The sequence below is a fragment of the Perissodus microlepis genome, chromosome 7 (assembly GCF_051167445.1).
Source record: "Perissodus microlepis isolate ML-2025 ecotype Zambia chromosome 7, ASM5116744v1, whole genome shotgun sequence".
NCBI lineage: Eukaryota > Metazoa > Chordata > Actinopteri > Cichliformes > Cichlidae > Perissodus > Perissodus microlepis.
The window spans coordinates 41,555,642-41,581,051 of record NC_140467.1 but is presented as its reverse complement, the minus strand read 5'-3'; the positions used below and the strand labels follow the sequence as shown (position 1 = coordinate 41,581,051).

At 40.2% G+C, this 25,410-nt stretch overlaps 2 protein-coding genes and 1 pseudogene across 2 annotated transcripts; 1 reads left to right on the top strand and 2 right to left on the bottom strand.

Moving 5' to 3' along the window:
- Positions 1 to 553: 553 nt before the first annotated feature.
- Positions 554 to 11,058, top strand: mat2aa (methionine adenosyltransferase 2Aa). Its single transcript, XM_084935105.1, has 9 exons — positions 554 to 914; positions 2,658 to 2,735; positions 3,075 to 3,197; positions 3,574 to 3,686; positions 3,788 to 3,931; positions 6,485 to 6,703; positions 6,814 to 6,996; positions 7,617 to 7,750; positions 8,347 to 11,058. Exons 1-9 carry the CDS (start codon positions 815 to 817, stop codon positions 8,447 to 8,449), a joined length of 1,197 nt encoding a protein of 398 aa, XP_084791231.1. The 5' UTR covers positions 554 to 814; the 3' UTR covers positions 8,450 to 11,058.
- Positions 11,059 to 11,227: 169 nt separating this feature from the next.
- On the bottom strand, positions 11,228 to 16,909 carry sftpba (surfactant protein Ba). The gene is made up of 10 exons (XM_084935106.1): positions 16,794 to 16,909; positions 16,670 to 16,719; positions 15,705 to 15,779; positions 13,106 to 13,228; positions 12,900 to 13,010; positions 12,720 to 12,800; positions 12,383 to 12,566; positions 11,983 to 12,041; positions 11,830 to 11,895; positions 11,228 to 11,747 (listed from the first exon to the last, which is right to left on the bottom strand). The coding sequence occupies exons 1-9, from the start codon at positions 16,843 to 16,845 to the stop codon at positions 11,839 to 11,841; spliced, it is 792 nt and encodes a 263-aa protein (XP_084791232.1). The 5' UTR covers positions 16,846 to 16,909; the 3' UTR covers positions 11,228 to 11,747; positions 11,830 to 11,838.
- A 6,791-nt stretch (positions 16,910 to 23,700) lies between these two features.
- LOC146383699 (uncharacterized) lies at positions 23,701 to 24,577 on the bottom strand (annotated as a pseudogene).
- Between the last annotated feature and the right edge of the window lie 833 nt (positions 24,578 to 25,410).

The following is a 25,410-nucleotide window of genomic DNA, read 5'->3' as shown; positions in this document are numbered from 1 at the left end:
TGAGCCTCTGAAAGTGGCTGTTCTTTCTAAACAGTTAATGCAATACATTTGCTAAATCCCTTAAATTAAATCTGAAAGTCTCTACTTGAATCACATGTTAATTGTTTGATTTAAATCCATTGTGCTGGTGTGCAGAGGGTATTACAAAAATTGTAATTTTTCCAAAAAACTGTTTGACCTTTTCCTATTCTCTTTACACATCTCATAATGTTTTCAGTAGAAATTAAAAAAAAAATATGAAAACACTTTGCACACAGTACAGTGGAAATTTATACTTTACGTATTTACAATCTCGCTATAAATTAATCCCTCACATGGCACATATTTTAATAGTGCAATCATGGTTTATTAGGGTTCTTATTTTTGTATTTCCACATTCTAGACCATAACATCTTGTCACAAACGTTGGAAACTGCTTTCCAAATACTAAACACAACGAAACACAGCGTGCAGCAGATCTCAGGGTTCACTTGAGTCACTAGAGCAATTTGTCTTCAGCGCCATTTGGCGTTTAGCTCTTGGTAAGAGCACGCCCATGAGCACCACATGGTCTGTGCTCAACAATAACATTGGCTGCAGAGCAATGATTTGAGGGGTCTGAGGAAATTCGTGCATACCATAAATTCAGCTGTCTGGTCCGTCCTGTTTTCCCTGAACTTTAACTGTGGTTGTCGCTTTGTGTGTGCGTGTGTATGTGTGAAAGAAGAGCGAGCAGGTGACCCTAGTGAAGGTGTAAAACGTGTCTCCCGGTTTTCTATTAAAGCTGTGTAAGTAGGTATATAGTCGGCTAGCTTGTAAGCTAAGAGTGGCTAAAATGAACTACCAGATGAACGGTTTCATTAACAACAGCAGCTCGGTTTACGATGAAGACTGCTTCCTCTTCTCTTCTGAGTCAGTTGGAGAAGGACACCCCGGTAAGTTTTAACGTGCCATTCCCTGTCTGTGAGGTAGTTTCCTCCCTCCTCCTCCTTGACCATAATAATTAGCTTAGCATCCTGTTAGCCTGTCAAACAAGGTTGGGTACCGCTGCTAGCTTGGCATGTCTGAGTGAAGTTTATTGAAAAGCTAGAAATAATTTCAGTGGCTTGTTTAATTTACTTTTGAACAGTAAAGTCAGGGAATATTAAGTAAAAGGGACACAAAGAAGAGGACACAACTTGATTTAAGTGAAAATGCTGCGAAAACTATAAATGTAAAGGTTGTTTTAAAGGGGAAAGGGCTAAAAGTTACACTGGCTGGAGCAGTCTAATTTCGGCTAAATTCTAAAGCTAAATAAAACCGATATTTAGAACGTTTTAACTCAGAAAACATGAATGAAAGAATGGCCTGCTCGGCTTGTGTGTAGAGTTTTGTGGACTGTTAAACAGTTTATACAAAATGTAAAGTTTCCCACACACTTTGCAGACTCTACCTGTAATCATTTATACTCCTTAGAAGTTAAGGGAATAGTTTATTTGAAAGCTCAAAGTCACGGTTGCGTGCTAGCTGCATGGCGGCTAGCTGGCATGCTAACACCACGTTATCCCGGACTGTTGGTGCTTGTCAATCACATCCACCCCATCCCTCCGTCAGCAGTCAGATGTTTTATCCCGTTGGGGGTGTTGGCAGTAAACGCAAATTTGTGGTTATTTAGGACCCTTGGCTACCTTTAGCGCTGCATCATATCATAAGTTCAGGCAGATAATGATGCTTAATTTGTCGGAGATGTTTAGGAGTTGTTTTGTCCCGCTTTATCGCCACTTTTCAAGTCGCAGACTGACACCTCTCCTAAACAGCTCAAACAAAAACCTAACTTAATAAGCTTAATGAGGCTCGGGCCCGTGGCAGGACTGCTTTTGTGTTGGCTAATTCACTGTAAGGGCTTACTAGAGCACTTAAGCCATCATTAAAAACGCTGTGACAAGACTAGTTAAATCTTTTCAGTGAAAAGGCTTACAAGAAGCCAAAACTGAGGTCTTGCATGTTTTAATTGAAGAATTATTGAGCAGCTTGGGACACAGTGTGCTGCAGTTCTCAGTCTCATACTGGGGCAGCTCTGTTGCAACAGATAATAGGCTTACCAGTACTCCTAAATATAGGCACTGCAGGGGCTAGTGCTCAACTCTGGGGGCAAAGTAGTCCCGTTCACAGTCTTTGCAGTTAGAAGGGAAGAAAAACTGCTTCAACAACCTGGAAGCTGAATAGTCTGTTTGTAAATCCTGTCACACCGGTTCTAAAATTTGTTTTTTGGAAATGTTGAAGTTGAAGACCAACACACTATGGTTGGTCTTATACTATAGTTAAAGGCCTCCAAATATGTGGATATGGAGTTTAGGCTACAGGTTTCAATTTCTTTGCATTCAAGCAATCAAATGTGGAAACTACATCATGAAGGGGCAAACACAAGCACAAATATCTTTGTATCTGTTTTGCATTGAAATGATTTTTGCTTTTGTTACAATTGATTGAAAACTAGTCATTATCCAGTCTTAAGTGACAAGAAGTGTAAAACCTTCTCTTAATGATCGTAATTTTTAATTTGAGACTTGGCTTTTTATCATATGCATAATTTAATGTTTCATTCATTTAATTATGAAGTAAAATATCAGCTGTTATCGTCATTTTACCAACCAAACTAAGGAATCTCATTAAACTGTTGTGCTTATTTTGCTCCACAGATAAAATCTGTGACCAAATCAGCGATGCCGTGTTGGATGCACACCTCAGACAAGATCCTGATGCCAAAGTAGCATGTGGTAAGTCAAAGAGGCAGGGCAACCATAAAGGCTTTTTTTTTTTTTTTTTTTTTAACTATGGCACATGATCCACTGTTGAACCATATGTATGCAAAATTGGGCATGTTACAAATCTCTGAAACAATACCAGTCTGAAAATGTACTTTTTTAAAATGTTGTTTTTCGGGGTTTGTATTCAAATGATCTATCATGTGCTTTCAAAGTTCTGCCCTAGGGTGGCGTTTAGGTGCAGACATGGCAACAGTTGTTAATGAACTGCATTTGCTTCAGGCCATTTGCATTGCTTTTAGTTTCATTGCTTTCACTGCATATTGTTTTGTTTTTGTTTTTTGTCCTCAGAAACTGTTGCCAAGACTGGGATGATCCTGTTGGCTGGGGAAATCACCTCCAGGGCTAATGTGGACTACCAGAAGGTTGTCAGGGACACAATTAAACATATTGGCTATAACGACTCTTCGAAAGGTAAGATCAGCTAGCGGTGAGTTTAGCTCCGGTTCAAATGTGTGCAGTTATATCCAAAAGGCCAAAGAAAGAAAAGTAATGGTAACTCTCTTCTCTCTTGGAGAAAATTACAGTAAATCTTGAAGTCTGATTATTACCCTTTTTATAAAAAGACTTGCCATCACTCTGGCTTAATGCCACTGATATCATGGACGTAGGCTGAAAGATTCTTGAACTTTTTAAAAAAAAATTATTATCAACTATAGTTGGTCTACAGATCTTGTTTGCACATAGTGACAAATTCAGTTGACACAAAATTTGTCCTAATACTACTTTATTTTGACGTATAATGATAAGCTGAAACATTTTACTGAGGCTTATTTTGGGGGATTTATAGGCTTTGATTACAAGACTTGCAATGTGCTGGTGGCTTTGGAGCAGCAGTCTCCTGACATTGCCCAGGGCGTTCACCTGGATCGCAAAGAGGAGGATGTCGGAGCCGGTGATCAGGTCAGCTGATTTATACATTTTGTCTAGAGCCAAGTAACTGGAGCCAGAAATGTAGCAGTAATGTGTTTTAATGATTTGACACATGACTGCAACTGTGGCAGGGTCTGATGTTTGGGTATGCCACTGATGAGACAGAGGAGTGCATGCCGCTTACCATTGTCCTGGCTCACAAGCTCAATGCCAAGATGGCTGAATTGCGCAGAAATGGAGAGCTGCCCTGGCTCTGCCCCGATTCCAAAACTCAGGTATGTGGTCAAAGTATATTTACAGTTTGGAGCCAGTTCTTTAAGTTCTTATAAGTGTAGGTGGAAGCTAAGTTTATTTCCTTCCTTTGTTTGGCTTTTGTTTTTTCTTCCTCCTCTCCAGTTTGTACACTTATGGTTAGTTGGTAATAGAGATTGACAGACCACGTGACTTTCGCGCATTGCATGCCGGGTACTCGTGGCAAAACAATCAAAGCAATGCATCAAATGCAAGCATTTGCAGCACCGCAAAACGTTCATTCTCCGGTTCCAATACCTTCTTGCTTTTTCTTTGTCTCCCAAAAAAGTTATGTACAAAACGAAGGAGAACAATGCCAGTCCGTACAAAGACAGACTTGATGAAAAGTCAAAGAAAAGATGCGAGGAAAAAAATCAAAGGAGTGAAAGGGTTAGACCCTTATGAGCACAAAGAGTGGACAAAATACGTTAGCGTGCTGCCCAACTTTCACCACGCTCATATTTATAATTATATGGTTCTTGGAGTGAGTGCATACACTCATGAAGTTTAGTAACTTCAGGTCACTACAACAAGCCCAGGTACAGTTTACCGACGGATGGGTACAGGACCTTGAAATGCACCGTGCAGAACGAAAGACCATCGTACGTATCATAAGTTTACCAGTCTCAAATCGTAAATACACATTCGTTAACCGTTTATTAATAGAACCTTTAAGCTCAACGATAATTAATTAGTAGTGGAAATAATTTCTGGTTCGCATTACAGAAATGTAGCAGTGACAATAATATTGTATGCTGTAATCCTACTGTGCAATTAGTGATACAAAAACCTGTTTTATCCTGTGAATAAAAGTATGTTTTTGTCAATGTACCATGGTAATAACAGAAGCGAAACGCAATATTCTGTCAGGACAATTCACTATTTATGCACAATAAACAAAGGAGCATAGCGCGACAATTTCTGTGACTTGCTTGTAACCTATATCACCAATTGTGTTATGAAAAATGATGTATTAACTACTACAAAACACTGACCTTTGTGGAAATGCTTGTAGCAGACTAATATGTGAGCTGGAGTGTTCTGGGACGTTATATTTGGTCTTTGAACGGCTGCAATCCAGGCCATCCATCGCCTCTTTGTTACTTCGGAAACATGGCTCGAACAATTTCTCTTCAACGACGTAATCCGATAACAACAGATCTCTTTACCCGTCGGCTTCCCGTGGCTGTCATGCGACCGGCTATTGCAGTTACTAATACAACAGCTTCTTGCCATATTTTGTTTCCTTTTTATCGCTGTGTAACTGATTTCAATTGAAAGCCTGCGTGCGCTAGTACCTCTTGCCACGAGTTCCCAGAATCCTTTGCGGTTTTACCCCTGAATGACATCACATTTTCAATCTCTATTGGCTGTAACCCTATTTCTGATTGTACTGAATAATTTAGACAGTATCTGCAGATTTAGGTGTGGTTTGAATGTTGAGTTCCTGCTTTGACACGCTGTAAAAGGGAAATCTTAATACTGTGTATAAATAATGAATGGTAATATTTTATATTCTGTGTTTAAAGTGCTTGGTACCCTCTGTTCCTGTTTTGGTGCATTTGCCGTTGACTCTTGTACATTTTTGATGCAGTTTATAAAGTTTCACTCACACAGACGGTGTAAAAGTTGGATGGGTGGATGTAGCTACCATGATGCCACTCCTTAGTTCTGGAAGTCCAGCTTTGAAGCCTCAAAATTATTTTATTTTTTTTTTGCCATCTTGGTGTTTTGTTTTGTTTTTTTTAAACCTGATGTGAGGAGAGAGGAGCGGGTTTGACTGTGAAACTGCACACTCATTGGCTAACAACTTGGTAGACAAAAGTCATACCATGGATTATCCTCCTTTCTGATGGGATGTGCTAAGACGGTTTATAAAACTGACTTGTAAAGAGTACATTCTGACTGGAACATGTTTACTCTTAGTCTTTCCTGTGCACCAGTTTATCTTGCATAGTAAGCAGCTGACTGTGTGTTGAAAAGCTAAATGCAACAGCCCGAGTTCAACTCCAATCAAAGGTTCACTGCTGCATGTCTTTCCTCCTAATCCCTCATTTCCCCTCTACTGTTATCTAAAGGAGAAAGACCAGAAAAGCAATGTGAAAAAAGAAAGCAGTCCTCCCATAGGCCAACTGCAGGTATCTCCACCTGGTGGACCTTAAAAACATTGCAGATTTAAAGCTTTTGTCCACAGGTTTCACTTTTCAAACACAGAAGCTACATCATCTTTATACCATTTATATTTATAGTTCAGATAAAATTGGGCAATACTGTCTGTCCTACATTTTGGGAGCTCTGCAAGAAATGAAGATTTGTGTTGTGGGTTTTATGCTCTTTTTGGAAAGATACTGTTAGCTAAAAGACATCCTCACATTAACTATCAATGCTTTAGCCACAGGCAGTGACAATATTTGCGGTAAATACAGATGCATGTCATTATTATTGCAGGATGTTCCGGCAAACTGTTTTGCTTACGTTTGTTCAAACCTGTGATCATACTAGCTGGAGCCATCACCTGTTTTTGTTTTCTCCCTCAGGTGACTGTTCTGTACAGGCAGGATAGAGGAGCCATGGTACCTCTGCGCGTCCACACAATTGTGATCTCTGTGCAACATGATGAGGCCGTAGGTTTGGATGAGATGCGTTGCTCTCTGAAGGAGCGGGTGGTGAAAGCCGTGGTTCCCAGCGGGTTTCTTGACGATGACACAATCTACCACCTGCAGCCCAGTGGTCGCTTTGTCATTGGAGGACCACAGGTGAACCAAAAGCTGTAAACCTTTTGAAGGCAGCCATGCTGTCACACTAAGGTCATTAAACTTTCTAGTGAGATTTAATGGACTAATACCTCCACCTTTACTTCTGGCAGGGTGATGCTGGACTGACCGGGCGTAAGATTATTGTCGATACTTACGGGGGTTGGGGAGCCCATGGCGGTGGAGCGTTTTCTGGGAAGGACTACACAAAGGTAGACCGCTCTGCAGCCTACGCTGCCCGTTGGGTGGCCAAATCTCTAGTAAAAGCTGGGCTCTGCAAGCGTGTCTTGGTCCAGGTGAGTACACAGTATTTCAGTTTTACTCAATCTAAAACCTGCATATAATGGGATAAAACTCAGCTGCCTCTAGAACTGAAGGTACTCAAATTCATGGTTTTACATCCTCCAAAAAGCAGTGATTACAGCTCCTCGTAGACAGTCGTGCACCAGCTTGTCATCTATTGAATTCTGCTTGTTGGTTTAATCACCTTTTAATGTTTTCATATTTAATTTGTCTGCAAAAACCTGTTACCATTGTACATGCATCATTGCATCTTGCTCTGGATTTTCATTTGCTGGTATTGGATTCTTGTGCTTTCTAAGAGCATAGAAAATATTTTCTGTGACTGCCTAGATTTGAGTTGTTGATCAGTGTGTACAGTATGTGTTGTAAAATGTACTCTACAGTTAAAAAGTTCTCAATGCTGTTCTAACTGGTCTCTGCAGCTTGTCCGTAAGCTCACTATTCCTGGGCTTAACTGCAGCAATGATCAGCTCTGTATTATCACACTCATAATTGAATTGGAGAAGATTTTTGACTTTAATCAGTGTACTAAAGCACATGTGGAGTGCTTTGGTGTTAAAATGTCTCTCCTGTCATTATTTTTGAATGTGTTTATGATTAACAATTGTTTTAGGTATCCTATGCCATTGGTGTTTCCCATCCCCTCTCTGTCTCAATCTTCCACTACGGGACCTCCCAGAAGAGTGAAAGGGAGCTGCTGGACATTGTGAACAAGAACTTTGACCTCCGTCCAGGAGTTATTGTCAGGTATTCTGTGATAGTATCAGGTCTTTGCTACAAAACCTGCACTTCAGTTCTGTTTTATTAGGATTGTTGTAATTTGGTTTTAAACAAGAGGCATAAAAAGGCTAGTCATGTAGTCGAAGTCCTTAGCTGTACAGGCCTAGAAACTGGTCGGTGACCATCTGGCAGCCTATGGTTACTATGGAGAAAAATGTGGATTCCTTGACCAGCTGGCAAGTAGTTGGTAGGTGAAATTGGGCACAAAGTAGGTGGTTTTTACTTCTCTATGATATTTCAGCAGTGAAAGTGTCATTCACCCAGTCAGACGTTATTCCCTCTCTCTCTTGGGGTCTGGGGCCTAAATGTCAGAAAACTCTTAAAATGGAACCTAGTCTGTTAGATGAGGTAAAACACTGGCTGTGCAACTATTGCATGTGTATTTGAGTTATATGATATAACATTCCTCTACAATCATCTTGTGTTTTTTAACATCTCTAAACAACAAGTTTCAGCTATTGTATGTTGTTAAAACAGTTCCTTTAACCAAACCGCATTTGATGCCGACTACCAAGAGCAGAAATGTTTAGCTGGCGAGTTACTCTATTTAATTCTTGTTTCAGGGATCTTGACCTGAAGAAGCCCATCTACCAGCGCACAGCAGCTTACGGTCACTTTGGTCGTGACGTCTTTTCATGGGAGGTGCCAAAGAAGCTGATGTACTGAACACCCCCCTCCTGTTTAATGGGCCTTGTATCTGTCATCCTTCCTACTTCCAGTCTTCTCCCGTTTTTAAAATTCTTCCTCTCACAAACAGCCACACTTTGACAGCCTTTGCTACATACAAAATGCCCTTTATCCACATGTTGGTACACATCCCTGCAGAGAAAAAAAATGGCTATTTCAGTTCAGTTGCCAAGACCAGAGTTTAAGCGCTGCAGCCAGATTCAAATCATTTCTGGTGCATTTTTTTTCTTTTGCATAATTAATGGAGATCATGTTTCCTGGCACACCTATGGAAAGAGTGCACCGATTTGTATGTCAGCAAATCTGGTATTATTGACACCTCTATATTAAAACCATACTTGCATACAGTAATGAAAACACTTCTAGTATTCCACAACCTTCAAATTCAGAATCTCACTGCAGTGTAGTTTTAGAAGTGATCAGTAGAAATGTTTTGTCTAACTTGACGGTAACTTCACAGTACAGAAACATCTTCTATTCCACTTGCACTCCTTTTTTTTTTTCTTTTCTTTTTTTTTAATGTGTATATATATATATATTTTTTTTTTATAAACCTCTTGATGGCAAAGATGGGTCAAACGCTACAGTTTTCTATTTATTTCTATTTTTGTTTGTGCTGTCTCTTCAGGCCAGTGTTTTCTGATGTTTTACAGAGAAGTCAGAAGCTGCTATGATCTCGTGGTTATGTTGGGCTGTACCTCAATTTATTTTGTAGGTTTTAAAACCATGTGAATGTTACAAATGATGTTAAATTTGTGAGCGTTCTGCTGACGAAGATGAAGGCACAGTACTTGGCATTACTGAGACAGAGTCTGGGTGTATTACAGAGAAACCTGGGCTCCGTCACCTCTAAGCAGGGGCTGCCTTTATCTCATGGAAACACCGTACTTGAAATATTTTATGATGGTGTTTGAATGTGGGACCTAAGTTTGACCAGCAAGGAGGGACAACTGAATGTTTGTCAAGTCTATTTTATTTTTTTTTTTAATTCAGAAAATTTTTCCCAATCTTGTTGCCTATCCTGGTTTGTCCCGCCTGAACTCAATGGGAAAGTGGAACATGAAGAGTAAAGCTACATCACAAAGATGTGAGCGCCGCACAGCTGCAGTTAGTAGTTTTTAAGGTTACGTAAATTACATATTGCATGTACAGATGCTGTTAATCGAATGCAGAAGTTGTAAAAGAAGCTTTTCTTTTAAAATATTTGTTTTTAAAGAGATGTATTCATATTTAATGCCATACATTGTGGGCTATGATTGTGACAAATCAAATGTTTCCATGAGAAACTGTTCTGAGATAACTGCTGTTCTTTTAAAGAGACTGATACACTTTTTTGCTAAAACTCTAGATTGTTCATGTATGCGTGATTGTCAGACCCTGGCTAGATTCAAACCTGAGGCTTTTATAGAGTTTTTGCCTTTAAATGCTTTTCCTGTTGCACTTCTCACCTAAATGCTGATTGAACTCAGGCTTACAGCATTTGGATGTTCCTGTGTTGGTTATTGGCAGGTTTAAAATATGCCTGCATCATGCAGCTAGATGGTGCTGTGTTCCCCAAAATTATAGTGAAGTAGGTTTTTAGTCTGACTCCTGTAGCACCACATTGTGGCTCGTTGCATGTACTACAGATTTAAATTGCTCCTACAAATCTGGCAAACATGTCTGAAAGAGGGTTAATGTTCCCCTCACCTTTGTTCAGACACTCCCACAATAGTGACGGTCGTCCCGCAGGCTTTATATCTGGCATTTGTGCAAAAGACTGCTTGCACTTATTGCTGTGCTAATGAAATTTTCTCCTGTGAAGTGTAACCACATTTTACTGTTCCCCTTTTGCCGTCTGCTGCGCTGCTTCTGAGATCTGCACCCTCACACACAGCCTCTGACAGAGGGAGGGAGAGATCAGTTGTAGACGACTGTTTTAATCTTGCCGCCGAGTGGAAGAGTTGGTGAGATAACTTGCCATGTCCAGTGTATTTATTTCTAGGTTGCTGTCTTGTGAGTTGAGCAACCCACAGAGATGCAGGTGTCGCATTTATGTGACTGCGTTCATTCAGACTTGGCGCATGCTTAAAGTGATCTATTAATGTTGCAGTGTTTGGTAAGATTTTATTTTTTTCATCGTGCAGCAAACGCATCAGGATGCAATCACAATAACAGGATGCTGTGTCTAAAAGGGGCTAATGTCACACTGGTTATTTAAATTAAGGAACCTACTTTTTAAACTTTGTCTCCTCTCGCTCATCCACAGATGGAGAAAATGGTAGTTGGTGTTGTACAGAGAAACCAGCCTGTTTACATGTCTCCTGTGGACGATGTGTTTGAGGAGCACTCCCTCCCTTGTTCACTGTTTTTGTTTTTTAAATCATTTAAGTCTGTCAGCAGTTGCTAAACATGGGGGGGGGGGGTAAAAAAAAAAGTGCCTTTTCTCCTCTTGCAAATTTCCTCTTCCCCTACCTCCAAGTACACAACTTACCATTTTGACCCTGACAACCCCAAGGCTAGTTTCCGTCTTTGGCGTTTCCGAGTGTGATTTGTTGTTGACTTTCTCTTAAACTGTTGAAATAAAATGCACCCTTGCTTTGTGCTTACAGGCTGTACTTGTTTTATGTTAAGTGCTAACTTCAACCTCTTTAAACTGTGCTGCTGTAGATGACACTTTCATGTTTTGTTTTGTTTTTTTTGTTTTTTTTTTTTTAAATAAAGCAGAAGTGATCCTATGTCTGCGAGGTGGTAAAGACAAACACTTCCTTAGACAGAAACGGTCTCTATTTGTGCTTTATTACTTCTGCCAAACTGCTGACTTGAAAGTAGGAAGATGACTAAAGACTAAAATATCTGTGCCCACCCTACATTCAGCAGTCGACTCAAACACTTTTACCTCGTTTGACTTCTAAATCTCAAACATAAGTCTATTTAACAGCAAAGGATAAGTTGTCAAGTCAGCTGGGAAACACTACAAAAACACTTTATTAAAGAAGAGACAGGAAACTTGATAAATGGTTGGTATAAAAAAAGCACATAGGCAATAAGTGAAATCTAACTCTGAGCCAGTAATATTTACTCTGCTACAAGAAGTAGCAGTAGCGGAGTAAAGATGACACTTAAACACAATGTTTTCTGGATTTCATAACTCTGTGCAGGCTGAATATGTAATGCAAAAATTACAATATACAGTAAGAAATCAAATTGGGATGTGAAATACTGTTAAAATGCTGCTGATGAAGATTTGGTGCTCGATGAAATATCTGTTGCGTCCACCACGCTGACTCTTATTGATCTGCTTTGAAAAGAAGTTGTGTTATTGATACTGCATGTTTTTTACTTTGATTACAGTTTGTGTGAAATCAATGTACACCCACCTTAATCCTTCAGATTGTGTTGTAGTTCAGAGGCTTCCAGGCAAATTTGTGGCAATAGAACAGAGTCTGCACAGAGTGAGACATGCATCGCATGTAATACTGCAGTGTCTGAAAGCTGAACGGGTGAATTCATTGTAATAGAGGTTTACTTACTCCGCACTTGAGAGCAGTCTTGACGTCTCTGCATCTGTATGTTGTCAGAGTGCATGGATCTGCAGGTTTAAAGCAGGAGATAGAAGAAAGTTCACTTGGTAACTGAGAATTCTTTAAAGGGACGTTTTGTATATTTTGATTTGTGCTTTCAGATTAGATGGATGCATCCAATTTAAATCTCAGTTCCTGGGCCTAAAAAGTACTGTAATGCATGAGTGACGCAGTTGTAACTAATGTATAATTATGCTATATTAGGTCTGCACTTAAACTTTTTAAATATAAAGCATGTACAAGACAAATTATTGGACATCCTGGTCTCTGGAGATCTTGTGTCCAACATATGACATATTAAGTAAACGATCACAATCACTGCAATAAAAGCAAGGGAGAACAAACTGACCCACAAGCGGAGATTCTTCCCCTTTACAGAAGTGCATGAGGTGACAGATGGCCTGCGGGGTCGCATAAGCCAGGATTGCATCCAGCACTGTCCTGCTGACCTTGTCGATCACAGTCTCACACTGGTTGCGGTAGGAGGCCGGCAGAATATGGCAGATCTCTTCCAGCAGCTTGACCACTGCTTCCTGTAGAAGAGGAGCAGGGTTTAAAAAATAAATAAATAAATAAACAAAAACTGACAGTGATTACTCTCAGCTGTGTGGTCTGATTGCTTTTAAGTGTCTGTGTGCAGCACAAGGAAGTACTGTTTTCATGTGCACCACATAACCGTGTTTCACCTCTGTTCTTTCTTTGGGAAGCAAACCCTCCAAAGTCTTGATGAGGAAGGTGCAGAAGGAGCATTCGGTTGAGGGCTTCACCTGATTGAGGCACATAAATGGCAAGAGTTCAGCACAATGTTTTTTGTTTTGTTTTTCTTTTCTCCCCACAATGTGTCTTTCTAAACTTCAGATACTCACATTATCACTTGTCACAGCAGCCTGAAGGGCCTCCTGGGCAAAATAGCTGAGCATCTGCTCTTTATCACAAGAGCTGCAGAGCCCAAGGATTTTGCACACCTCCGCTGGTTTCTGTGGAAGAGAGAAAAACGTGTTTACTGACCTCTCAGTAGTGTCAGAAATGCCATACTCAAGGATGCATCCGGTCTTGGACTTCTCAGACTTACCAAGATGGAAGTAACAAAATTGATGGCCAGTGGGAACATCTTCTCCACCTCTTGTTTACAGAGATTGGCAGCTGGACCGTGCATGAGTGCACACACGCTTTCAATGCCATTCATGATCTTTTTCTGTGCAGAATAAAGCGGTGAGTCAGAATATTGACTTAAAGACTGGTAGCCCAATTTGTCTTCAGCTAAATAAGCAGAGAAGCAGGTGTGGCATTTTTTTTGTTTTCACATTACATAAATAAACTTGTTGATTTATTAAAATGCATTTAAATGGTAAATAGCCTGTATTTGTATAGCGCTTTTACTAGTCCCCCCTAGGGACCCCAAGGCGCTTGACACACCCAGTCATCCACCCATTCACACACCCATTCACACACTAGTGGAGGGCAAGGCAAGCTACAGTTGTAGCTACAGCTGCCCTGGGGCAGACTGACAGAAGCGAGACTGCCATATCGCGCCATCGGCCCTTCTGGCCAACACCAGTGGGCGGTAGGTGAAGTGTCTTGCCCAAGGACACAACGACCGAGACTGTCTGAGCCGGGGCTCGAACCGGCAACCTTCCGATTACAAGGTGAACTCCCAACTCTTGAGCCACGATCGCCCCCCTGTCTTCTGCCCCTTTAGCTTTCATCCAATCACAACATGTTCATTATTCACTATTCAGTTTTCTATTTGTGCCTAACAGTAGCAGGTTTTTTTTTTCAGACTTGTTTACTATGGTGTCATGTGGTAGTGGTTGAGTACAAGGCATATATTACTTTTTATTTATGTTTTCATATTTTCCTCTATATAATACTATTTAAAAGTCTTGAGGAACCCTTTTCTTGTTAAGACACTTAATACTGACCTATGATGCATTCAAGCATCAAAACCCTAGTATTAGTAGTATTTTTGCGCCAACCTAATCAAAGGTTGGCAGACAGGTGCAGCGTGTCTGTAAAAAGTTTCAGGAAACTGGACAAATAGAGGATAAAAATGTTCATCACTGCCTAACAAGAGATGGTCTGAGTGGACAGGGTGGTTGTCAGGAAGCCATTCTTAAGGAAGGGAAATGACGAGAGAAGGTTGACCAAATTACACTGAAAATCAGTGGCAACAGGACTTATGGAGTGATGAATCATCATTTGAAACATTTTGGGTTTAAGTCATTTTCAGAGGAGCTCAGTAAAGCGATCCAACAGTGAGTGTTTACAGCCATCTGGCATCTCCTGTTGTGTGGGGATGCATTTCATCCAGTAGTGTGCCTGCCACTAATGGTAATGGATGGGCCTCTCAGAGCCCAGAGCTCAGCATTATTGAAGCAGTGTGGGATCATCTTGACAGAGAGCAGAACAAAAGGCAGCCGACATCCAAAGAAGAGCTTTGAATGTCCTTCAAGAAGCCTGGAGAACTATTTCTGAAGACTAATAAGAATATTAAGAGATAACAAGAAAACAGTTCAGGGTGTGTTGAAGAATAAAGGCGGTCATACCAAATACTGACTTTCAACCTCATTAGAATCAGACTCTGTTTTTGTCTCTTACGCTGTATTTCCATGTATGCTTGCACATTGCAATGAACCACTGCACCTTTTCCCCAGCAAAACACAACCAAATGAGGGGTGGTTCAAGACTTTTGCACAGTATTGTGTAACAGTTTTGGGTTGGTTTTTTTTTACAGATATTTGGTTCATTTTTGTTTTTTGAGATTAACAGTGTGCACTGATACAGTGACGTGATTAAACGCTGGTATTTTTTAGGTGTTACTTCGTAGCGGCAGAACCGATTTAAAGGTGAAGCGTGGACACTGAACAATGCTGTGTTTGGTGAAACTCAAATATTCAGACACTAATGTGTTGTTTCTTTTTTTATATATACATCACTCCATGTCAGTGTGAAAAAGGAAAACAAGGGGGTGTTCACAATACTGCTGTGTTCATTAAATAAAGGCATTGCTTGACTTCACACCAGCATGCTGCTGTGCTACATAAGCTCCAGACACATACTATGTAATAAATCTCAAACATCTTTTTCTGCATCTTTCCATGTGTACATCCTCTTTTATATCAATGTTTATCAACATACGTAATAAAAAACCCCAACTTATTTCTGTCTTTGGAGCCTGTAAACCAGATCAGGCTAGATCAAAAGAGGATCTTGGAAGTCGTGTGTGTGTGTGTGTGTGTGTGTGTGTGTGTGTGTGTGTGTGTGTGTGTGTGTGTGTGTGTGTGTGTGTGTGTGTGTGTGTGTGTGTGTGTGTGTCTGAACAAAATTTGAATGGTAAATTTCATTTCAACTTTTCTTAGAAAAAATAGGAAGTGGCTCACCACCAAAACTATGAAGTGACCTTTAGTTTGGTGTGTGTTTTTAAGACATGCACAACTGGTTACAGATTATTTACATCTCTGAAGGTGAAAAATGTGCTTTAGATGATAAGATTACACTAAAAATTCCTGGAATGTAAAATATTTAGTTTTTCTTTATTCATGCCACAGGTCTCATATTTTAATCTTATATAATATATTTAATATGGGAATGGAAGATGTGGATAATATTATCAGTGAGCAAATTTGAACATTTAGGAATGTGTTTGCTCCTCGGGCACCAGGTGTACTCACCTGCAGGTCTGCATTGGAAAGCATGTCAACAAGGAGTTCAAATATTTTGGTGCAGTCCTGGCAAACATCTCCGGTCTGGAAAACAAAATCACATGATGAACATAAATTAATACCCTAAATCTAGGTTTTTTTTGCAGTGTTGGGATCTCTGTGTTGTGGGCACAGTTTAGTTTGGTTTAAAGTTTATTCAATCTGGATTCAAAAGTTGGTGGTAAAACTTTTACAACTTTTTATAACTCGACACGTAACAGCAGACTTCTTCATTTTGAAGAAATGAAAATCTCACTTCTCAACACTGCGCCCTTACATTTGCTTTTGCCCTCACTGTGAGCAGTGCTAAAGTATCACACACTCCTATACTGTCATTACAATTCCCCACAAAAAAAAAAGAGTTTTAGGGAAAAAGTCTGCAAACATGTTCATGGTACTCAGGGAAATTATGTGAGTTTTTTCCTTTTTACTAACTACTACTAAATTTTAAATCACAGATGTCCAACTCTTTTCACATCGAGGGCCACATACAGCCCTCTTTGATCATAAGTGGACCGGACAAGTGAAGTTTCCCCTCCTGTGAGTTTAAAGACTACACATTGACTGCCTGAGATATTTTAACATAAGAAAAAGAAATGTAATTTCCACAGTTCATCTCAGGTTTTCTACATGACAAAGAAATGCTGCTGAAGTAAATAAAAGACCTCACGCATTGAAAAAATTAGAAATTTCTATAGTCAGTAATGAAAAAAAAAACAGCAACAATTCTGTCTTTTACTTATTTATTTTGGTCTACTTTGAGTGGCCATGCAGGAGGCCTTTATTAGTAGGCAATGCGGTAAGACTCATGAAAAGATTTTCCAAAGCCGTCCAGTGGACCGAGTCCTTGCAGAGCTGATTCTGGCCCCCGTCACTTATGTTTGACACCCCTAATTTAAATGTAAAACATGGCTTAACTATGAGAAATCACTTACTTTTAACTCTTCAGGAACGCTTTCCAAACCACCGCTGCTGTAAGTCAAGGCTGCAGGAAGAAATTTTCATTAATAACCTTCACTTTAATTAATCTCATCACTATACTTTATTTTATTGTCTTACCACAGCTTTGGAGAGCGATGGAGAGAAGCAGGGCAAATGTAAGCAGGGCCATCTTCTGTTAGTCTCTGGAAGTTTTCCTTCCTGACATCTGTGGGTGAACTGCAAGAGCTGCTTATATCTGATCCACAGCTGTGGTCTCAACCAGTTAGATTTTTTTTTTTTTTTTTGGGGGGGGGGGGGGCTTGAACCAATTTGATAAGATCTCATTCAGTTAGCAGAAGTTTTTTTTCCCCCTCCCATTCTCAATATGGTAATGTTAGTCGAGTTTCATATTCACTTCCTCACACAAAGGTGCAAAAACAAGTTATTATTTTATCTTTCAAGACATGTGTGGGCTTTTTTTGTAAGTATGTGCTGTATTTCCTAATGCACTACACTGTCATATCCAACTCTGCATACTTTATCGCTCTTTCTTTAAAACTGTACCATTCACAACGTAACTGTTTCAGATTGTAATCTCAGTTTGCATTTGACAAACATAAATGGGGGAAATGTTTCTCCTGCTTCAACTCGTTCCTTTTAGCTTCCCAGAGTTTGTGCAATATCAGCAAATAATATAAAACATGTAGGAATTTGCCTTACAGCCTTGACCTAATGCTAACAACAAGCTTTGATAACCACATATCTATGACTGTAGGTCGTTGTTAAGTTTATTTTTACATTTAAAACTTCTGTGACATGCCATTCGTACTACTACTTCCTGTGAACTGGAACAAATGAGAATAACTAGCTCAATACTGTCAGACAGAGTAGATGCTTAAAATCAAACAAAAAGTATTGTTAGACACTAAAAACCGGGGTAAATATAGAACACATTTTCTCAAACGATGGTTTCATTTATTAAGAGAAAAAACTAAACACACCCGCCTACTGGGCCTACTGGGCCTAAACCTGAGGTTAGTTTCACTAACCACACCCAGGCCTGTTGAATCAAGAAAACACTTAACTAGAACCTGTCGGACAAAGTGAAGTTAAAGATCTCAAAAAACGAGATATCACATCACAATTTAAAGAAACTTTCTGTAAAGGTTTACAAAGCCATTTCTAATGTTTTGGGACTCCAATGAACCATGGTGACAGCCTTTATCTACAAACAGGTAAACCTTGGAAGAGTGCTGACCCTTCCCAGAATTTGTGAATCTCCCACTGCAAAATTAATCCAAGAGCACATTCACAACTCACAAAAGAACCCAGAACAACATATACAGATCTGCAGGCCTCCCTTTCCTCCGTTATGGTCAACAATAAAAAACAGAGACTGACCAAAAAAGAGCATTTCATAAAAAGAACATCACGCTGACAGTCAAACATGGTGGTGGTAGTGTGATGGTCTGGGGCTGCTTTGCAGCTTCAGAACCTGGATGAATTGCCATGATTTGTTGGAACTGTGAATTCTGCTCTCTATCCAGCAGGACAATAATCCAAATAAACCTGAAAATCCACGTCTGAATTGCTCAAAAGCAACAAAATGAAAGTTTTGGAGTGGCCTAGGAAAAGTCTGGACATGAGATGCTTTCGGCATGACCTTAAACAGGCCGTTTAACCTTTAACCGTAAAAATGTGGCTGTAATAAAACAGTTCTGCAGAGGAGTGGGAGAAAATTCCTCCACAGTGATGTGAAAGACTCAACGGCAGTCATCACAAATGCATGATTACAGTTCTTGCTGCCATGGGTGGGACAACCAGTTCCTGGTCACTAATTTGTGCAGAGTAGTGTGGGGGTTTTTGGTGAAGATGTGCATTATTATTTCACTGACTGCTGTAGAAGATAACCGAGGCCACATTGTTTGCGCTACATTTTGTAACACCTGCACAATCACATGTTCAGGTTCAAATAAAGTCAAAAGCAGCATGAGGCTTCAGTTACAGGAAATCATGGCACTAGTTCCCTTTCTTGCTTCTTCAACTTTTATGTTTGCATTACAACAAAGGACTGCTCAGTGACACCTCAGATGTACCTGCTCCCACATGTTTAGACAAGAAATAATTCAAAAGCTATTCAACTGGAAATTGTACCAAATATCAAAATACAGGGAGTTCGTGGAGTGATTTTGTTGGAAAGATGCAGCTCTCTGGACTTTACAGAAGTCTTTTTTTTTCCATATAGTTAAATTATAATGCAAATTGTTGAAGTCATTTATTTCTATACAAGACAATGTAGAAAATTAGAATTTAGAAAACTGTAAGGCTCTTCAATTATAACAACTTAATAAGGACTTTATATACATTTTTAATGGATTTGGCTGATTTAACCAAATTCTATAAACATTTGAGTCATATTTATCTAGATTACAATTATTTTATTACTATTTAACTATTATCTATTTCTGCTTTGTTCAGAAAAATGTCTCTCACTCTTTTGAAACCATTCCGATTTTTTTTTTTTTTTTTTTACTAAATCTCACACCAAACCAAGTGAAGTTCTGAAAATTGCCCCGTTCACAGCTGTGGACACGGATAATGAGAAGCATCACCGTTTTGAACAGCAGTGGTCTGAGACTGCAAACCTCTTCCAGGGCCTGAAATTCCCTCCACAACAGGCACGAATTAAGAACACTTGAAACAGAAAGATATCTGGATTTGGATGCATTCCTGATATGTTCTTGAGAATTTTGATTGTTTGTTTTCTTTTTCCTTTAACAATCAATGGGCATTTGTGAAGATATGCTGGGAAACATGCAGTCTTAAAAAGGCCAATCCCCCCAAATCAAACAGCCCAGCAGGTAGCTCTGCATGTTTGATTACCAGATTTTTTTTACACTAGATGTCCTTCCTGTTGCAATCTGGGATCACCAGGCACATGTGTAAACCACTAAACTTGGTGCAGCTCATGCTGTTTTTATATAGTCTCTGCCTGATTAACCTTTGAGGGGAAAATCTGAGGTCATTAAGTCACCGTGAGTATTTTTAATGTTTCTGTTTCTCTCATTCATGTTGTTCACAAATGTCCAAAACCATATTTTCACAGCGCAGTCAATGACTTTACACTCAGCACAGATATGTGCAAGTTTTCCATATAATAAAATAATTTTCCTATAAAAAAAATAGTAATATAATAAAACAATAAAAAATATGAATACAGTGCAAATTGCAAATGGTTTCAAAATGACTCAGGTAATGCAATAATATGGTTGCAGTGCAGGTTTGCAGTGTGGTAGTTAAAACTGTGTCCAAACAGTCGTTATGCGGACATTTGATGGACTAGTTAAACCTGTTTATGGCTCTTGGCTCGTAATTCAGAGCTTCAAGGTCTATGTGTGAAAGGTTGCTCTAGTTTGCTGGATGAGAGAAGTTCAAATTGGCTGTGCATGGGTGTGCTTGGGCCTTGCAGATAGTGTTGACTTTCCTAAGTCAGTGCCTGCTGTAAATGTTTTCCAGAGCTGAAAGCTGTCCCCCGACAGTCTTCCCCTTTCTCGATATAACCTGAGTTTTCCTGTGAGAAACCACAAAAATACAGTAGCAGCACCTGTCAGAGGAGAACACGTCACTTCAGTTATTTCAATATGCCTTACAGTTTCAGTCTAGATCCCAACAGTGAGACAGTTTTACATGAATGTCATTCCCTTTCAACCCCATTACAGTCTTGGTGCACAGCTGCTTATCATTACTGGAGTGTTTTTCTGTATTCTTGCAGAAAATCTGCCTGCTTTTTATGTTTGAGGTAACATCCAGGAAATTTGTCCTCCTTAACAATAAAAATGCAAATAAATCTTTGTAATTCACGCTTTATATATTTATTTATATATTTTTTAGAATATTATACATAATGATCAAGAATTTGTTATATAGTTGGTAGAGTTTCAGTTATAAATGAAGCAGCGAGCTACAAAGAAGTGAAAGGACTCCGTTTGTGACCCATGCTTGATTTACACGGTGCACCTGTAACTGCAACTTTTTACAGTAAAGTTCTGCTTTTTTTTTACTTATGCTTGTAAATTTATAGTGGTCGGAGAGTTTGCTGCCTCTTCTATGCTGTGACTCTTAGCTTTAACTCAGAGTTCTCATCATAGGGGGGACTTTCTACTTCACGTCCCTTATGTCTGTCACCAAACTTTGCCTTTCTTCTGTGCCCTCAGATATACAGCTGGGGCATATTCACCTGGAAGAACAAGGAAATCCTAGCTTCCTGTTGTTCTTCTTTATCTCTTGTATTGGTATAGATATAGCGTAGTTATTGATTATTCCCTAACCCACTAAGGTGTAATAGGAGATAATTCTGTTTCTGCTCTCAGCCACCATTTGGTTCAATCACTCATTTACCGGTAGGGTGTGTTGTGACACCCATAGACTTGACACAGATCCGTTATCAGTTCTGTCTCCAGGTGCTGACCTTGGTAAGAATGGCTTTTACTGAAACACTTAAGCCTGGGGACGAACTTCCCATCCAAGTCTCGTGAGCAAATCCAGGAAAACCAGAGCTGACAACAGGTGAGCTGCTCACGTCAGGCAGAGTACTCACCCCAGGGATGGACAGTAGTGACCTCTGGTGGGGGGAAAAATGAAACAGGGACCATCCAGACTCAGTGAATGACTGGAAGGTTTAAATATTACAGTCTTCACTATCACTGGAACAGATAACTATCTTAGGTGAGATCATTATTGACACACTGCCAGTAAGTGTTCCTGCCAATAAATCAATTCTCTGGAATGTGTGTTACAATGGCTGTTATGGCCCTGTCCATAATCTGTTTTGGTGGCTGTTTTTGTCTGTGTCTTTAAGTCTTTGCAGGCCCCGGATTGGATGAGCTGACGGCTGCCGATTGGTCCGCTGATCATGTGGTCGCATTCAAAATCCATCACCAGCAGTTGTCCCGGGGGCAGCCACTGACGGCAGCAGCAGACCTGACCCTGGCCTCCAAAACCTGAGACATTTGTGCCTGTGACTTTGTGCGACTTTTCTCAGTTCTGTATATAGTGTGTACATTAGTTTTCATTGTAAATAGCACATTGTAAATAGCACTGGGACAGAAGGGGTGAGCTGCCATTGTTTTCCTTGCACTGTTTTCTCCTGTTTATTTCAGTTAGGGAGTTAGGTGTAGCACTTGTCTTTTGTTTGATGTTTGATTTCACATAGGGTTTTAGATAGCACCTCCTCCTGACTTAGCTTGTTTTGTTTGTTACTTTGGCCTTTGTTCACCCCGGAGCTTCATTTTTGCAGTGTAGAAAAATAAACCACCATTCACTAAGAAATTGGTTTTCCCTCTGTGTATGGTTTTGGGGACCAGGGCGGGGCAATCCTTTCAAACTTATGTTGCGTTCCTGTACCCCTAGACTGGGGCGTAACAATGGCAAAGGTGTGTGATGGCCAAAGCTTCAGCTTTACAACCTGGTTGAGCATGTGATCACGTGCCACAAGGCTTGGTGCAGCAGCCTGGGTGTAATTCTGTCTCTGAGCCCAAACCGTAGTTCAAAAGTAAAAGTCAGAACCAAACAGTGATTCTGGAGTATCATCTAATCCCAAATTATTACTGAAAAAATTCCAGGGCTTGAGCACAGTTTTTTGTTGGTGCTACGTAGACCTTTGCAGACATATGTAGCTGTCAGGTGTCTAAATCTGTAGAACAACTGGAAATGTAGGCTGCTTTTCTTCATGTTTCTGTTTGTGTTTATCCTTTAGCCTCAGTGCTGCACAGATGACCTTAATTCAGTGTGGGTAAAGCACTTCTTTGTAACAAAGTGAAACAGCAGCATGCATGGAAAGGGAAATAACCACTCCTGACCAAAAAGTCTCACATTTGTCGTCAAACATCTTGATGATCCCCAAGACCTTTGTGGACTCAGGAGACAAAAGTTGAACTTTCTTGGAGGTTGGAGTCCTGTTACGTCTGCATAAAACTAATACAGCATTTAATAAAAAGAACATCACACCAAATGTCAAACATGGTGTTATGGCCTAGGGCTGCTTTGCTGCTTCAGGACCCGGATGAATTGGCGTAATTTGTTGGAACTGTGAATTCTGCTCTCTATGCAGCAGGACAATGATCCAAACACACCTGAAAATCTACATCTGAATTGCTCAAAAACAACAAAATGAACGTTTTGGAGTGGCCTAGTGAAAGTCTGGACATGAGATCCTTTTGGCTGTCCATACTTGAAAACCCTCCAATGTGACTAAATTAAAACAGTTCTGCAAAGAAGAGTGGGACAAATTTCCTCCACAGTGATGTGAAACACTCATCGGCAGTCATCACAAATGCATGATTACAGTTCTTGCTGTCATGGGTGGGACAACCAGTTATTAGGATTAGGGAGCAATTATGTAAGTAGCTTTGGACAGCCTTTTCCCCTTAATAAATGAAATAATGAAACTGAACTGAACTAAATTTTACATTTACTCAGGTTATGTTTGTCTAATATTAACATTTATATGTTTTCCTGAAACATGCAATTATGACAAATATGCAAAAAAAAAAAAAAAAAACACTAAGAAACCAGTAGTGACCTCTGGTGGGTGAAAGGATTAATTATTATAGTCTTCACTATCACTGGAACAGATAACTTAGGTGAGAACATTACTGACGCACTTCCAGTAATAACAGTAACAACCATTGTGTTTTTAATCCGTCCACTGAAACCTTAAGTCAGTTTTAGTGCCAGTTTAGTGCACCTGATTACAGTTTTTGCCCGTTGCTTGAACACATTTTGCAAAACTTCGCTCATTGTGCCAAAACTCTAAACACAAGTAAACATGACACAACACTGGGAAATATACCATTCACATCTGTGCCAAATTGAAACTCTACTCTCAAAACCTAAACTCCTCTTGCATGTCGAAACCATCCATGGATTGCTGTCACCTGAATGTCGCCGCAGGCCTGTTCCATTGCCTGCAGAAGAGGCATGGGGGCATGTGGTTGGCGGTCATATACACGCCATCTCCAGGCCGAAAAAAATTCCTCTATAGGGTTTAAAAATGGTGAGTAAGAGGGCAAGTATACCACTTCAAGTTGGTTGTGGTTGGAGAACCAGGCCTGGACCAGAGCAGCCCGATGGAAACTGACATTATCCCATATCACCACAAACCTGGGCTGATCTGGTCTGTTCTGTACAACTATATTATGGAGAGCATCTAGAAATGTGAGTATATGTTGGCTATTGTATGGACCTAGTTTTGCATGATGATGCAGAAGCCCTCGAAGGCTTAAGGCGGCACACAATGGGATATTTCCCCCGCGCTTCCCTGGGACGTGCACAATTGCCCTTTGGCCAATTACATTACGACCCCGTCGTCTTGTTTTGCACAGGTCGAATCCAGCTTCATCAATGAAAATGAATTCATGAGGCTGTGCAGCTCCATCCATGGCCAAGATTCTCTGTAAAAAAAAAAAAAAAAGAGAACATATTACTGTACTACAGTGCTACACATACAGAACCCTCACCCCATCACACAGGTACCTGTGTAGCTCTCAGAATGGATCCATGTGGTACTGATATGGTACATATTCAGCTGCTACTGGATTTCACCAATACTCTATTGTACATGTAAAGGACAGTTACACTTACCGTACATATTCAGCTCGAAGTCCTTTGACCCTGTCACTGTTCCTCTCAAATGGGACTCTGTAGAGCTGCTTCATGGTGATGCTGTGTTTTCCCAAGATGCGTCTGATGGTGGTGATGCTCACATGGTTTATGTTGTTGAACACTTGCCTGTCTGCAAGTATTTGCTTTTGTAGCTGGTGGAGACGGATGGCATTGTCTGCCCTCACTAGGTCCACAACGGCAAGTTCCTGCTGTTGTGTGAACAGGCGTTGGCGTCCTCCCCCAGAAGGTCTTCGAGTCATTCTAGAGAAATACAACCACATACTGTCATCGCTTTGCCTATTTTTCTTACAGTACTTTACTGTATATACTGTATCATCCACTGTACTTCAATATAAGTAATCATGGTATGTTTCACAGAAACTACCACTTTGGCTGCAAAAGGAGCATTAGCACCCTGCAATACCCTGTACACTTGATATGGTAATGGTATATACTGTAGAACAGTGCTATAAAAACCATCTGAGTAGAGTAGAAGGTAGAGAGGTGAAGACAGACCTGTTTTCTAGTCGGAATGTTCTTATTACAGATGCCACTGTGAAGCGGCTTAGATGTGGGTGGACTCTCTGCCCAGCTTCCCTCATAGTCAGGCCATGGTTGATGACATGGTCCATCAAAGTTGCTCTTATATCATCAGAAATATGGGTCCGTGCATGGCCTCTTCGACCTCCTCCTCCTCCTGCTCCTGCTCCTCTTCCTCTTGCTCTCCCTCCATCCATGCTTGCAAAGTTCTTGAATTGGCTAAACTGAGGGCTTTTTGTAGTTGGCTAATTGGTGTTCAGTTTTGCAAGTAAGTGCCTTCAGGTGTGTATTTGAGTGGTTGCAATTACCCGATGTGTTTTGTATTTTGGATACATGTGTTTTCCAAATGGCACCCTGAAATGTCATTTTGTGAACGAGGTGTCTTATGTATGAAATAGAGTGTAGTATGCAGGACCATGTGTGTTGCATAAAGGAGTAAGTGTGTTGCATAATTGCAACTAGGGTGCAAAGCAACGCTTTTGTTTAAGGTATGGGTACATGTGTTTGAGGTATGGCAACAAAAGCTTCAAGTTGTGTTACTTTAGTCTAAGCA

Bases quoted from the DNA above. Each gene is read 5' to 3' on its own strand.
- sftpba (XM_084935106.1), bottom strand. From the start codon at position 16,845: ATGGCCCTGCTTACATTTGCCCTGCTTCTCTCCATCGCTCTCCAAAGC. The intron at 15,780-16,669 runs GTAAGTGATTTC...TTTGTTTTCCAG, and splicing joins GCGTTCCTGAAGAGTTAAAA to ACCGGAGATGTTTGCCAGGA. The intron at 13,011-13,105 runs GTAAGTCTGAGA...TCTCTTCCACAG, and splicing joins ATTTTGTTACTTCCATCTTG to AAACCAGCGGAGGTGTGCAA.
- mat2aa (XM_084935105.1), top strand. From the start codon at position 815: ATGAACTACCAGATGAACGGTTTCATTAACAACAGCAGCTCGGTTTAC. The intron at 6,704-6,813 runs GTGAACCAAAAG...TACTTCTGGCAG, and splicing joins TTGTCATTGGAGGACCACAG to GGTGATGCTGGACTGACCGG. The intron at 6,997-7,616 runs GTGAGTACACAG...CAATTGTTTTAG, and splicing joins GCAAGCGTGTCTTGGTCCAG to GTATCCTATGCCATTGGTGT.